General features: G+C 43.0%; 1 protein-coding gene across 7 annotated transcripts in view; it reads right to left on the bottom strand.

Moving 5' to 3' along the window:
- Nucleotides 1-15,514, bottom strand: part of NEK10 (NIMA related kinase 10) — a 180,765-nt gene that overhangs the window by 101,513 nt on the left and 63,738 nt on the right. The window contains exon 23 of one of the 7 annotated variants that reach the window (XM_075125730.1): nt 7,288-7,425. The exons of the other annotated variants lie outside the window; for them this stretch is intronic. Coding sequence (XP_074981831.1) covers nt 7,288-7,425 — 138 coding nt within the window. The remainder of the gene's footprint in view (nt 1-7,287; nt 7,426-15,514) is intronic. 7 annotated transcript variants of the gene reach the window in all.

Genomic DNA, 15,514 nt, shown 5'->3' with positions numbered 1-15,514 from the left:
TTTTCCCCTCTTCTGCGGACAGTGGACCCTGTATGGGAATAACAGCTGCTCTTCCTCATCTCTAGGGCCCTACCAAATTTATGACCATGAAAAACGTGTCGTGGACTGTCAAATCTGGTCTTCCTCTGTGAAATCTGGTCTTTTGTGTGCTTTTACCCTATGCTATACAGATTTCACGGGGGAGACCAACGTTTCTCAAATTGGGGGTCTTGACCCAAAAGGGAGTTGCAGGAGGGTCGCAATGTTATTTTAGGTTTCAGAGTAACAGCCATGTTAATCTGTATTCGCAAAAAGAAAAGGAAGACTTGTGGCACCTTAGAGACTAACCAATTTATTTGAGCATAAGCTTTCGTGAGCTAAAGCTCACTTCATCGGATGCATACTGTGTTATTTTAGGGGGTTTATGGTATTGCCACCCTTACTTCTGTGCTGCCTTCGCAGCTAGGTGGCTGGAGAGCGACGGCTGTTGGCCCCGCCAGCAGCAGTGCAGAAGTAAGGGTGGCAATAACATACGATGCCATCCTTACTTCTGCGGTGCTGCTGGTGGTGGCTCTGCCTTCAGAGCTGGTCACCCGGCCAGCAGCTGCCACTCTCCAGTTGCCCAGCTCTGAAAAAAGTAAGGGTAGCAGTACCACAACCCCCTCTACAATAACCCCCCTTTGCAATTCCTCCCCTCTCCTCCCCCCGCAACTCCTTTTTGGGTCAGGACCCCTACAATTACAACACCATGAAATTTCAGATTTAAATAGCTGAAATCATAAAAATTATGATTTTTAAAATCCTATGACCCTGAAATTGACCAAAATGGACCATGAATTTGGTATGGCCCTACTCATCTCCAAGAAGATGGATCATCCCCACTGGCTGGAGTTTTGGAACCGAAACCACAACTCTTACTCTGAGAATGTAAGTGGGGTTGCTCTGCATTAATTTATGAATGCTACATATTGTACATGATTATCTAGTTGTTGTAAAGGACAGGTACTGGGTAGCTATATTGGGTTATTGGGAGTTAAATACATAGTTAAATACATAGGTTATCTCAATTTACTAGCTGGCTGTTGGTAAAATATCCATGACTATGGGCGCACATAAGCCACTGCCTGACGAACACAGCAAGAGACAAGGCTGAGCAATTGACTGCCTAGATCCCACTTCCACCCAAGAGTTACATAGCTGTCATGCCTGGAACCTAAAGACCAAAAGGACACAGGTTTTCCAAAGTGATGTTCTACACAGGGAAGATCAGTTGTCAGGGGCTGCTGCCCTCTGGAAGAGAGAAAGAGAAACAGACCCTGCAAGACAGTGTGACTAAGTCAGGTCCACTCTCATCAGGGAAACAGTAAGCTAGACATGCATATGGGTTGTTTAGTGGGCTCAAATTATCTTGCTCTCTTCTGTGCAGCTCTGTTCCTACTGTTACAATAAGCAATATTTGGTCACTGTGCACTAACCTCTGGTCACAGCCCTGATCACAGTCAGGCCTGCTGAAAAATCAAGGAATGTAGCCCGAGGACCTACTCCTAGAGTGGGAGAATCATGATACTGTACCTCAAGAGGCGAAGACTGGAAAGCTGTCACCTGGTGGATAGGGTGCACTGGGAAACACAAGAGAGGGGTCTCAGGTGGAGCTAGCCCAGTAACTGTGAGAGCTCACCCACCAACATTTTTGTGTCAACTCTGTTTATGCTATTATAAAAACAAAAATATGTATGATAGTTGGAAATGGTTGGCTTGGGTGAGGTGTCCCAGAACAGGAGAGGCACTCACAGAAATGCATTTATAGGTTAGACAAATTTCTGGTGACTTTTACCCAGTCTGATACTCAGGGCTCTGCCTAGCAGTAGCTTTCTCCCCCGCCCAACCCCCCCCCCTCCCCAGAAGGTCCTTTGATGAGAAATCCAAGGTTTAGGTACTCTTGGATTACTGAGCTGACAATAGAATGTCCAAAGAAGCAAGGACATTGACTCTGTAGTGTGTGGAAAAGATATGTAGCACATGCACCAGGTAGCTGTCTGGCAGATCTCTAAGGTAGGTGACAAATCCCTTTTTTGCCTATAAGGCGGATACTCCTCAAGTAGTTAACCCCAAGAGTGATTAATCCCCATGAGGCAGGAGACTTCTGCAGTGTTGACAGCTTTCTGAATTAACTTCAGTGAAGCCTAGCAAGATGCCCTTTCCCTCCTCTTGAGCCCTTCAAAGAAGATAGGTTCCATGAAGAAAGAATTTTAAGCCCTTATAACATCCAGTGAATTCAGTGCCCTTTGCTTGAAAGAAGGACAGAAGGAAGTGAGATAGATAGCCTGGTTCTAAAAGAATTAATCTATTTTAGCTTTACAAGATAGTACGCATTAGGGTTAGGGCAGTTATTTCTCTTGCTTTGTGGACTGAAGTCACAAGAATTTGGGGACAAATGTCTGCATCACAGACATAATGATCTGTTCCAAATGCTGCTGAGTAAGCCCTACACCGGCAAGCTGTAGTCAAGTCTCCAATTGTTTCTGCCAAAGTCAAGGAGCCAGAGGCAGGATAGAACAGCTAGGCCAGCAAGTGGGAGGCTTTCTGTAGATCACAGGTGGCTATAGTACAAGCTTCCCCCCCAGCATTCATGGCTAAGAGAGGGAGGTCTTGGGGACTCCACTTCACTCATAAGAGGTCATCCTGCAAGGCATCTTGGAAAGAACAGGCTGCAACATGGTCTGGAAGTTCTGCTTTCTATCTTAGCTTCACACAAGGGCCCTATTAGGGAACGGGAAAAGGGTGGTCCACAAAGCCTCCCTTCATTTACTTGGGCACTCCTCAAGACCAACTGGATGAGACAGCAGGGATGCTGGTTAGTCTAGCCACCTGTGTCTCACTCACCACAAAGCCCAGCAGGACCCATACAGGGAGTGGTGATGCTGGCTGATCTGGATATATCCACATTCTTGAAGTCTTGTGCATCCTGCTAGTCCTAAAGACAGCAATGAAGAACCTCAAGGATGGAAAGACCTTGTGGTTGGTCAGAACTTCCTCCCATCAGACAAACTATTTTCCAGTGTCTAATCTCACACAAATCTAGAATCTAGCAAAAACAGACTTGGAAGCCACCTGTTATAAGCAGGATACTGTCAGCTCTCTCAGTCTGACTTCAGGCCAGAGCATGGTACTGAGAAACCATTTGTTGTTGTTGGACAACCTCCTACTGCCTGTAGACAACAAGAAAAGTACATCCATACAGGTCCTTCTGGGCCTCTGTACACTTGATAATGTTGATAATCAAATACTCCTATTCCACTCCCCAGAAGCTATAAGGGCTAAAAATAAACACCCTGAAATGGTACCAATTCTTATTCACATATCAAATCCAGAAGGTTATTATGAGCAAATGTTCCCCCACCTTGAGAACCTTCACTTGCAGAATCCCACAAGGCTTATCCTTTTCTATTAAGAAAGCTAATTAGACCACATGGCCTGAAGTGCAAGCAGATGACAACCATCTTTACATCAACTAAACACAACTTCGCAGCTTTTCAAACCGAAATAGGTACCTGGATGAAGAACTTCAAGGAACTTGTCTCCCCAATAATACATACAACTATCAGGGGCATTTGCTCTCTGATTATTAAATTGGTCTGCACCTTTTGGGTCCTTCTGGATTCCTGAACTGGTACTGAATGCCAAAATAGCTATGGCAACAAAAAATGCCCACTTCTATCTGCGACTGGCTAGAAAATTGTTCCCATCCTATTGGGTAAAGATCCAGCCACAAAGGTCAGCAGACCATTGTTAACTGAGGTAGACCTTCAGTCATGATTCTAGCATTTCATATCTAGGAATGAAACTACATTCCTTAAAAAAGCTCCACACTGCACCCCTCGGCTTAGTGTTCATAGGACCAGGGTTATATCAGCTCAATAATCCACTCTCTGTACTGGATCTCCAATAAATACAGAGTCGACTTCAAAATCTCCTGATATTAAAAGCCCTAAGAAAAAACCTGAGAAATTGCTCTTCCTAAACAATCAGACCATCCAACAGGTACATTCTGCCAGAACAATGGCATTGTCAACCAATAAAGATAGGCTCATGAGTGCAGAGACTGAGACAGAACTTTAACAGGAGCTAGACCTAGACTGTACAACTCACTCCTGCAAGAGATGAGAGTGAGCACAAACCTCCCCACTTTCAGAAGGAAATATACAACTTGTATTTCCAACTTAGCTTTCCTCAATAAATTTTCCATCCACCCACAACACCCATGGACACAAACACAGAAAAGAATTCTATAAACCAACCAAGGTATTGCTCCTTCTGGCTGGGAAGGAGTAAAGAAGTATTCAGATAAAACAAGTGACAGAGGCCATGTAGATAAGCGAAAATAAAGATGACAAGAGGAGATAAGGAACGGAAAGGCCCCAGAGAATCATACTGCACATCTCTATTTCAAATGGAATTCTTTTGAGGAAGTTCTATGGCCTGTGCTACACAAGAGGTCAGATCAGATGACCAGTGGTCCCTTCTGGCCTTAGGATCTATAAATCTCAGTGAAAGACTCTGTAACCACTAGGCCAGGCGGACCAAAGAAGAGGGGAGGCAAGAGTGGAGGCTGGAAAGAATCCTTTAAAGGAGGCAGGGGAAAGCAGAAATGCCTGGATACTGTATCACTCATAATCCTTTTTGTTTCCCTGGGAGTGGGGAGGTCCATGATCCGGGTAATCTTGCCATCCAGATCGGCCACGCATGACTGGATTAAAATGAAGTCTGGTCCCAGTTCTAATGGTGCAGGCCCATGATCTCAGAGCTGTCTTGAAGTACTGGGTAAGAGGAATCTAGGTGGCCCTTCTGGTATACCAAGCAGGGAAAGAGATTGATAGTACAAATGGCAAAATAGCTCCGTATGACTGGGTGCCCAGCCCAGTGCCAACGTCTCACCATTTTCTTACCTCTCATCCTTCCTAGGAAAGAGAAATTATCCTTTTTTTGATCAGCAGCAAGAGAAACAATGTTTAGTTTGCTATGAGGTTGAAGGTAAAATGAAGTGTTGGTGAATGGATTATTCCCATAAAGGCGAAATCCTGGCATTTAAATACAGCCAGTGAAAAGATCTATCTATCTACCTGGTTGAAGAAGAGGAGAAGGAGCAGACTATTTCTGCAAGAGTGGGGCAATCTTATAAAGAGAATATGATTTTGGCAGTACAATAATATTCCAGTTAATCTACAGAACTGTATTTTTAAAAGCATCCTCTTGAAATTTTTCAAATATGTGTGGATTACGTTCAGATTTAACAATTTATTGTGCTGTCATAACATCTGACATCAAGTAAGCTGAAGAGAACAATGTGTGCACTAGTCTTCAGAAGTCAATTTTTGTAGAACACATCTTCCATAGTAATACCCTGTTGATGCTTTGTTCTCTGTGACCTACACCGGTGGCAGCTAATTTAGATAATGGCAGGAAATTTGGCATACTTGTACAAAAACAAAAGTTATTTTAAAGTCTATTCAGAGACAGTAAATAACAACCAGGCATTTAACCATTAGAATGATTTTTATACATTATGAATAGATTTGCAACTTGTCTAATAATGTCTCGTTGATATAGCCATTTCTCTAAGGTATTATTATACTTGACTAATATCATACTTTGTTCCATCTGAACATTTAGCTTCAGTCTCTCTTTTTATTTTATATACATATATGAAATCAAAGAAACTAAGTAATATTTTATTTTTAGAAAATTATAAAAACAGGATTTCATGACATTGGAAGCCAAGCAACATGTAACAGATGACACTCAAACAGCAAGGAAACATTACAATAAAAAATAGACAAGCATAATCTTTTGCAAGCTAGGACACGCTCGTTTGTGTGGGGAAATGATTGTTTTCTGGAAGTTTACATTGTTTTCAGTGCAGCAACATCTAATGATGTTAATAATGTCCAAAATGTAAGATTATTCCAGAAAGAAGCATATCTGATATTGACATTATAGAGAAGCAGTAAGGGGGAAAACTATTATGAGAAAAAGACATGAACAAAAACAAATTCTTACAGAAGAGTATCTTTCATGCTCATAAACCCTAAATAACCCAAGTTCTCATTCTTAGCAATAGAATAGTAGGCTTGTCTAGATTATCTGCAATGGATGAATTTGTATCTTCTTCCTTTTGCTGTTTTTGTTATCTACAGATTGTATCTAGTGAATTGATTCTCTGTGTTAACAATGAGAAAAATTAAGATTCTGATCATTGCATATTTACCACAAAACCATCCCTATGCCTACACATTTATGTACATAATTTATATTTCATAATGCAGTAACCACTGGGGAGATTTTGTAAAATCTACAAAAAGGGTGAAAGACATTGCATATTTCACACACACAAAGTAGGGAGGGGTGAACAGAATATTAAATTTGCCAAATAGTGTGAGCTTCCATCCTATTCAGACGAGAACATTTATTTCACCTATCCCTGAACAATTGCTCCTCTTCCCCTAGATACAGCCAAGATGACAAGACTATGTCTCTTTTCATCTGGTCCCCAGCCGTGACCAGGGAAGATGCTCTTATCTCTGATTCAAAATAGATGTTTTAAAGTGTAGAGTGTTTAAAATGGCAAGATGAAGCAGTAACGAGACCAAGAGCAATATCCCAGTTCCCACTGCTGTAGGATCAGTGTTGGAGGTCAGCAGACCACATTGTTATTGAGAAGTTTATTCACAAGAAGATTAAAGGGGGAGCACGACTAAGATGCAGTACCTTTGCCCTCAGAAAAGCTGAAAGAGGGAAACAGTCCAGCTGGCTCCTTTCCGATTAGCCCAGGAAAACAATGGTAGTAGAAGGCAGAGTAGTTAGATAATAGGTGAAGAAACCACCTTCTGAAGACTCTAGGGAGGCCCGGGGTGGAGGGTGCTCCCACCCACAAAAATTAGAAGGCAGCTCAAGAAGAGGGATGGGGGAGGCAGGGAAGAATAGGACTGTAGAAGTGGAGAGAGTACCAAGGAAACAGGTGCCAGGAGCAGGTGCTTTTTAGATAAGGAGTCTGAATATCATCCAGACAATAGAACTCTGTAAAATCTATTTTATCTGATTAGTTGTGTTATTCACTTATCACAAAGAAACACCCTTGGAAAGGGTTTGTATTTTGGGTTGTTGTTTTTAAAGATACACCTGACAATTAAGCAGAAACCAGTATACCTCTTTAAAAAAAATCCACTGTAATTTATTTAGTACGTTTGAATTTGCATATACAATGTTGATTGATACCAATATCTAGAATTATACTCCTGTAAGAATATGTACCATTGTAAGAATTAATCCTATGTATGTGAATATCACTGTCGTATATTTCAGGTGTATAGTTCCTGATCCTGCAAAGCCTTTTGCAAAGGCTTAACTTTAGTCTTGTGAGTAGTTCCATTAATTTCAGTGGGATTAATGCTATATGGAAAGTTAAACACATTATAAGTTTTTGCAGGATTGGAGCCATATCTGTACATTACACAACTCAATAAGACTTGAACCTGATTGAACCCTTTGAGTGCTGTAGTAATACAAATAATAAATACTGCTCGTATTTGTATTACTATATTTTGACATGAGATATACAACAAACATTTCTGAACAAAACAAGTACATGTACTAATTGATATATTACCAATAGAAGGAAGTTGATTTACGGTGTAAAGAGACATCAGGATGTTGATCCATAATTACATCGCTATATTACCTCTTTGTTATATACCTTTATATGTTTTAGAATATGGAACTCTAAGTGACTCCTCATCTGGAGTACTGTGTCCAGTTTTGGGCCCCACACTACAAGAAGGATGTGGAAAAACTGGAGAGAGTCCAGCGAAGGGCAACAAAAATGATTAGGGGTCTGGAACACATGACTTATGAGGAGAGGCTGAGGAAACTGGGATTGTTTAGTCTGCAGAAGAGAAGAATGAGGGGGGATTTGATAGCTGCTTTCAGCTACCTGAGAGGTGGTTCCAGAGAGGATGGTTCTAGACTATTCTCAGTGGTAGAAGAGGACAGGACAAGGAGTAATGGTCTCAAGTTGCAGTGGGGGAGGTTTAGGTTGGATATTAGGAAAAACTTTTTCACTAGGAAGGTGGTGAAACACTGGAATGCGTTACCTAGGGAGGTGGTAGAATCTCCTTCCTTCGAAGTTTTTAAGGTCAGTCTTGACAAAGCCCTGGCTGGGATGATTTAATTGGGGATTGGCCCTGCTTTGAGCAGGGGGTTGGACTAGATGATCTCCTGAGGTCCCTTCCAACCCTGATATTCTATGATTAAGTGACACTCAACTTCTTTCCATCTTCCATGCCCTGAGGCAGCCCTAGAAGATATGTACTCCCACACTTAGTATTGTAAATTACTTAGTAAAAGTAAAAGGAATTCTTTGGAATCAGAATGAATACATTTTATGATTTTTTATTTCAATCCTACAAAACATTTACCACTAAACACAGTTCTTACTACCAAAAGCAGTACCATTAACTGCTGTGGGAATACTGAAAGCAGTAAGACTTATGCTTGGAAGTAAATATGAGTAAAATTGGGCCCCATAAACAAATAAGAACCTATATCTCCCTTAGGACCTTTCTAGAGAACCCAGACTATTGTGTTTAAATGATTTGGATCATAAAGAAAGAGTAGTTTTAATTAGATTATCCATAAAAGAATATGTTAAAATTAAAGCTTTATTTGTACATTTTAATGACAAGGGCACTTAACTAATATATAGTGCTTTTAGTCTCTACATTGGGATTCTTGAGAATACAACCTAATTCTCCTGACTCCCAGAGCTATCACATTGCCCATCCAACCACCCACCTAAAAATACTGGACACTGATAGCAGTGTTTCCCAAACTCCACACACGATTCATCAGTTTTGTGAAGCTAGTCAATTTTATAGTAGGCATCTGTCAAGGTTCCTTCCCCACTCTGAACTCTAGGGTACAGATGTGGGACCTGCATGAAAGACCCCCTAAAGCTTATTCTTATCAGCTTAGGTTAAAAACTTCCCCAAGGTACAAACTTTGCCTTGTCCTTGAACTGTATGCTGCCACCACCAAGCGTTTTAAACAAAGAACAGAGAAAGAGACCACTTGGAGACGTCTTTCCCCAAAATATCTGCCCAAGCCCTACACCCCCTTTCCTGGGGAAGACTTGATAAGAATCCTCACCAATTTGTACAGGTGAACACAGACCCAAACCCTTGGATCTTAAGAACAATGAAAAATCAATCAGGTTCTTAAAAGAAGAATTTTAATTAAATAAAAGGTAAAAGAATCACCTCTGTAAAATCAGGATGGTAAATACCTTACAGGGTAATCAGATTCAAAACATAGAGAATCCCTCTAGGCAAAACCTTAAGTTACAAAAAGACACAAAAACAGGAATATATATTCCATCCAGCACAGCTTATTTTACCAGCCATTAAACAAAAGGAAATCTAACACATTTCTAGCTAGATTACTTACTAACTTAACAGGAGTTGTAAGGCTGCATTCCTGATCTGTTCCTGGCAAAAGCATCACACAGACAGACAAACCCTTTGTCCCCCCCGCCCTCCAGATTTGAAAGTATCTTGTCCCCTCATTGGTCATTTTGGGTCAGGTGCCAGCAAGGTTATCTTAGCTTCTTAACCCTTTACAGGTGAATGGGTTTTGCCTCTGGCCAGGAGGGATTTTATAGCACTGTATACAGAAAGGTGGTTACCCTTCCCTTTATATTTATGACAGCATCATTGTCCAGACTGAGAGCCAGGATTTGTGGAGAGATCTGTGATGGTGCAATTAAGTGATCAATAATGTTTTAAAACACTAATTTTACAGTGTATCATTAAACAAAAAGGATGGAAGATACCACTCAATACCTTATGGAAGCCTTCTTTAAAATGGACTGGGAGACAGTTCAGTAGCCTTGTATCAAACATAGTGATCCTTACCGCGAGGATTGGTTGTGAGGTCATGTGACTTGCAAGAGTTTAGCATTGTTGTTGTCCTTCTAATTGGGACCCAAAACTATTGACCAACAAGCAATCTGCTGGCATTGGGTTACATGACCATATCTCATAGGATAAGCACCTGTGCAGGATATGGAGCCAAAACACAAGAAATTCTTAATAAAAGTACACCAACAACCAAGCATTTTAAATTACAGAGCTAAAGTTTCACTTTACAGGTCTGGTAATCACACAGACCATTTGAGCTTCATTCTCCTACTTTGACCATAATTATAGCCCATAATTCACAGCTGTCCATCGTGATATGAATTATATCGCAAAAAGAAAAGGAGTACTTGTGGCACCTTAGAGACTAACCAATTTATTTGAGCATAAGCTTTCGTGAGCTACGGCTGTAGCTCACGAAAGCTTATGCTCAAATAAATTGGTTAGTCTCTAAGGTGCCACAAGTACTCCTTTTCTTTTGCGAATACAGACTAACACGGCTGTTACTCTGAAACCATGAATTATATCGTACATTAAAGTGGGAATTGGAAGGCTGGTCTAAGGCTTAACTCTTTGCTGCTACACAAGAAATCTGGGTTTGAATTACAGACAGATCTCTCATATCCCAACTGGCAGGAAATAGGAGTATTGCAGAAGCAGAATATTCAGCCCCTAAGGGCATGTCTACACTGAATCTGGAAGTGAGCCTCCCAGTCTGGATCCAGAAATTTGTGGTAGCGGGGTTAGTGCTAGCTTTCTAAAAATTGCTGTGTAGACAGGCTCTGATGCCTTGAAGTGGAGGGATGGGCTGCAAGCCAATCCATTACATCCAAGCAATGTCTACATAGCTATTTTTAGAGCACTAGCATAAGCACCGCTAGCATAAGACTGTAAACCAGGGCTGGAAGGCTCACTCCCAGATGCAGTGTAGACAGACCCAAGGGTAGACAGGACCCTGCAGCAATCCCCATAGAATCAGTTCTCTTAGAGGCAGCAAATCTGAAGGGCTTTGGAGTGGCTCTGTTACAGGGGCATAAAATAAAAGAAACAGGTCCAGTGTCTCTGTGCCAAAGCAAGTGCTCCCATTGGCCAATTAAGAGGGTGGCAGCACTTGGGGCCTATAAAGGATCAGGAAGGTCTGGTGAGTGTCAGTCTGAAAACTGAAGGAGGTCTCTGGGGAAAACTCTTTTCAGGCCCTTCCTAGAAAGAAAGAGGAATTATCAGGAAGTCTGCTGGCCTTTCTGAGTCAATGCTAGTGCTGAGAGGTTGAAAAGGAATGAGAGCTAGGAGCTACTGGAGGGGCTAGCTGGGTGACCTTTCTGAGCTGAAGAGCCAGTGGTGGGAGGCAGTGGTGGGAAAAGGGCAGACAGCTAGGAACCAGGAGAGGGACTAGCATTCTGACTTTCCTGAGTCAAAGCCAGGCAGTGGTGACCGAATGAAAAGGGCTGAGGGCTAGGGAACCCATGGAGGGGTAAGCTGGTTGTCCTTCCTGAACCATGGAGAGCCAAAGCCAGAGAAGACTGGAGAGGGCTGAAGCCTGAACACAGCAGAGGACGGTGCCTGCTGGCTGTGCTGAAGAGCTGGGGCATGGTCCAGGGGCATGGTGCAGGATGCAAGAGATGTATTGATGTATTCCATGGATTACAGTGTTGGGACTTGTCATGTGCACAGGGCTTTCTTTTGTAATAAATTAATCCCACAAGTGCCATTTGCACTAAGGACTATTTGGACTATTTCTCAGGACTCTGAAGGAGGGAAATGGAGACTGGTGCATATGTCGTGCTGCAGCCTGCTGCTGAAGGGTGCTCCAGGCCAGCTGGCCCTATGAGAGGGTCCCGGGCAGACATGACTCTCAAAGGTCTTTGCATCACTGAACCAGGGCAGGTTGGGAAAGAAGTCCATTGAGAACACAACAGGTACATGGATTTTCATATCCAATGTTAAATACATTTTGCTACTGCTGCTGCATGGAATCGTATGTTTTACCATGTAAGTCAGGGTGGGGAACCTTTTTTCTATCACGGGCCATTGACCCACAGAAAAAATAAATCGTGGGCCACACACAAGTAAAAACCAAGGGTCTGATCCAAAGCCCCCAGCCCCGCCTCTTATGGCCTCGCCCAAAGCCACTGGCCCCAGCCCTGCCCCAGGGTAGCCTCTGCAGCCCCAGAGGAGTGCCGGGAGGGCAGGCAGTGCATGGCCCCAGCCCCCACAGCCTCGGAGTGCTGGGAAGGCAGTCGGCTTGTGGCCGCAGCCTCTCCAGTCCCGGCTGGAGCACAGGGAGACTGGAGGAGCCATACGCTGTGCAGCAGTAAACAATGGGGAGAGCCTGGGCAGGGCCCATACCTGGCTGTTTGGGGAGGCACAGCCTCCCTCAGCCTATGGGACCCACCACCCATGCACAGGCCGGATCAAATTAAGCAACAGGCTGAATCCAGCCCATGGGCCATAGGTTCCCCACCTCTGATATAAGCAGAACAACATATGTGGGTGTATATTGAAATAAGCACCCCAAGGTACAACATGCTACAATGAAAAAAAAGAAAGCATACTCATTTTAAATTCAGAAAACTATTAGCTCTCACTGTCTATATACATACAAAAAAACCTAAGCAGATGAAAACTAGCCAGGGACAATAGCGGTCCAAGGTATGGCTAAAACAGCAGACTGAATAATTTTTATTATTGCAGTGGGGATGCCATGCTATGCCTGCAATTTCAACGTAAACTCTGTTTATGAGAAATTTATAACTCAGACACTCACACTGATCAGGAGTGCATCATTTCAGTGACACTTTTTCACCAATTTAAAATAAAAAGTTTAATCATTTAAAAATTACTATTTTGTAACATTGATATCGTGGCAGCACCCATAGGCCAACCAGGCTGGTTCCCATTATTATGTTTAGTCCTTTGGACATTTGGAGAACTTTCAACAGTTTTGTCTGGACTCTCGGTCCTGTGCTGATTGGCTGCTTGCTCCAACACTCCTGCTACCCCTCACCCTCCCTCACAGTCTCTTCATCTTGACTTCACTCCACACCTGCTCCTGTCCCTCTCACTCCAACTCCCTTCCCTTTCCTTTCTATTTAGCTGATCCCCTATTAAGAAAACCAACTTTCTCTCACCCTCAAACAAACTGTATAACTAATAGGACATTGCTGCCATCTCATTATTCACCGTGCTTGTGCCTAACACACTTTCTCACACCCTGTGCCTGTCCTGTTTATTTGGATTGTTAGCTGTTTGGGCCAGGGACTGTCTACTACTTTGTTTGTACACTGCTTAGCACAGTGGGGCCACACTCTTGGTCAGCCCTTAGACACTACCATAATAATCATATTAACTAATAGAAAATAATAAACAAAGTAAATGACAGTTCCTCCCCAAATTGCTGACAGTCTGAAAGACAATACATGGATGAGACCAACAAGTGGGCCGGGGCAGAAGGTAGAGGAGACAGTGTAACAAAACTAACGGGATATATACAGCTCTTAGTCAATCAGGAGTAGTGATCAGATCTCACTATCTCCCTAGCTATGACCAGATTGCAGTTTTCAGTATGCATTTTAGAAGAGGCCATTTTTGAGGAGCGACTGGTAAGAGGATACGATGGTGCCTTTGCAGTTTTTGATGGGGGGCTGTTTTCTCAGTTGTAAGGGACAGCATGGGAGAAAGTGCAAGAATGCATTTGAGGGAGAAGCTGAGAAAATTATACAGTTTCACTGTGGGAATATTTAAAATGCAGAGGTTCACTGGGCATAGGATGTTTATTTTTATTTCCATCAATTGCAGAAAACTACTGGGCAAAGGGACAGACAATGATATGGTCTAATCGTTCTTGGAATTTAAAAAATAATAAAAAATTGTGGATATAGAGATTGAAAAATTGTACCTATTAGTGCCCCAGGTATCCCCTACTTCAGTAGGCCCCATGGGAGTGACATGAGGGACATTTACAGGAGATCATCTCTGCAGGCGTCTCCTCATCCTCACAGAGATTCTCCCACCTGCAGCCAGTGTCATCATAGAGAGGTTCTCTATGTCTGCCCTAGTTGTGGCTCTCAGCTGGCCATCTCCTTGGCTCACTGACAACACATGTCCACTGGAATTGCACTACAAGAGACTTCCCCTAGCTGCAGCTGCCCCCAGGACTCCTTGGAGGGTTCTGTGGAAAAAATAATACAACATCAGGCTGTATGATCTTTTCTGGGTAAATTCTGCAGTTGGGGTAGCAGAAACAATGAGGTCCCCCTCTCAAAGCATGTTCAATCTTTGCTTCCTCCTCCAGCACAAAATTCTGGTCTTCAGGGGAGGCCCCCATGGTGTCTGGAGGCAGGGAGATGTTACTACTGAGGTAACTGAGCCCCCTTCCATGTGTGTGTCAGATGAATACCAGAACTGTTTAATAGCAGTTTATTGTTGAGGTCGCACAGTGTACTCAATGCAGTTTTAAATCTGTTGGATCTCATGGCCCCAACTATCCTTCAGCTTCATTCTTTTTCATTGATCAAAACCTAATATAGGATTCAAAAAAGAGAGGGAAAGAGGAAGGGTCACTGTAGTTCACAATGACAATATATTTGGAGAACACCAGTTACAGGTGAGTAAACTTTCTCCATTATGCTATTGCCACACAGATTCTCATTGCAGGAAGGATAACTGGGGAGGTGAGGGGAGCACTACAAGTAAAAACATGTTATTTTTGAAGTGTAAGGGGACTGTTGTCCCCTTACTAAAACTCAGTGCGGGTGTTTTGGTTGGCTAGCTCCCAGTACCAAAAGAAAGTGGAAGGGTCCATGGGAAATCGGAACCTTGAGACTGACAGTCCCCAGAAAAAATGGGGAGAGGCCAATGCTCCAGGTCAGCCTGACTGATGGGGGGGAGGGGGAGGCTAATCAGGGGTTTCTTCAGGTATGTTGGCAACAAGAAGAAAGCCAAGGAATGTGTGGGCCCCTTACTGAATGAGGGAGGCAAACTAGTGACAGAGGATGTGGAAAAAGCTAATGTACTCAATGCTTTTTTTGCCTCTGTTTTCACTAACAAGGTCAGCTCCCAGACTGCTACGCTGGGCATCACAAAATGGGGAAGAGATGGCCAGCCCTCTGTGGAGATAGAGGTGGTTAGGGACTTTTTAGAAAAGCTGGACGTGCACAAGTCCATGGGGCCGGACGAGTTGCATCCGAGAGTGCTGAAGGAACTGGCGGCTGTGATTGCAGAGCCATTGGCCATTATCTTTGAAAACTCGTGGCGAACCGGGGAAGTCCCGGATGACTGGAAAAAGGCTAATGTAGTGCCAATCTTTAAAAAAGGGAAGAAGGAGGATCCTGGGAACTACAGGCCAGTCAGCCTCACTTCAGTCCCTGGAAAAATCATGGAGCAGGTCCTCAAAGAATCAATCCTGAAGCACTTGCATGAGAGGAAAGTGATCAGGAACAGCCAGCATGGATTCACCAAGGGAAGGTCATGCCTGACTAATCTAATCGCCTTCTATGATGAGATTACTGGTTCTGTGGATGAAGGGAAAGCAATGGATGTATTGTTTCTTGACTTTAGCAAAGCTTTTG

The sequence above is a fragment of the Caretta caretta genome, chromosome 2 (genome assembly GCF_965140235.1).
Source record: "Caretta caretta isolate rCarCar2 chromosome 2, rCarCar1.hap1, whole genome shotgun sequence".
Classification (NCBI taxonomy): domain Eukaryota; kingdom Metazoa; phylum Chordata; order Testudines; family Cheloniidae; genus Caretta; species Caretta caretta.
Note: the sequence above shows the minus strand (reverse complement) of the source record. Positions and strands in the feature narration are given on the sequence as shown.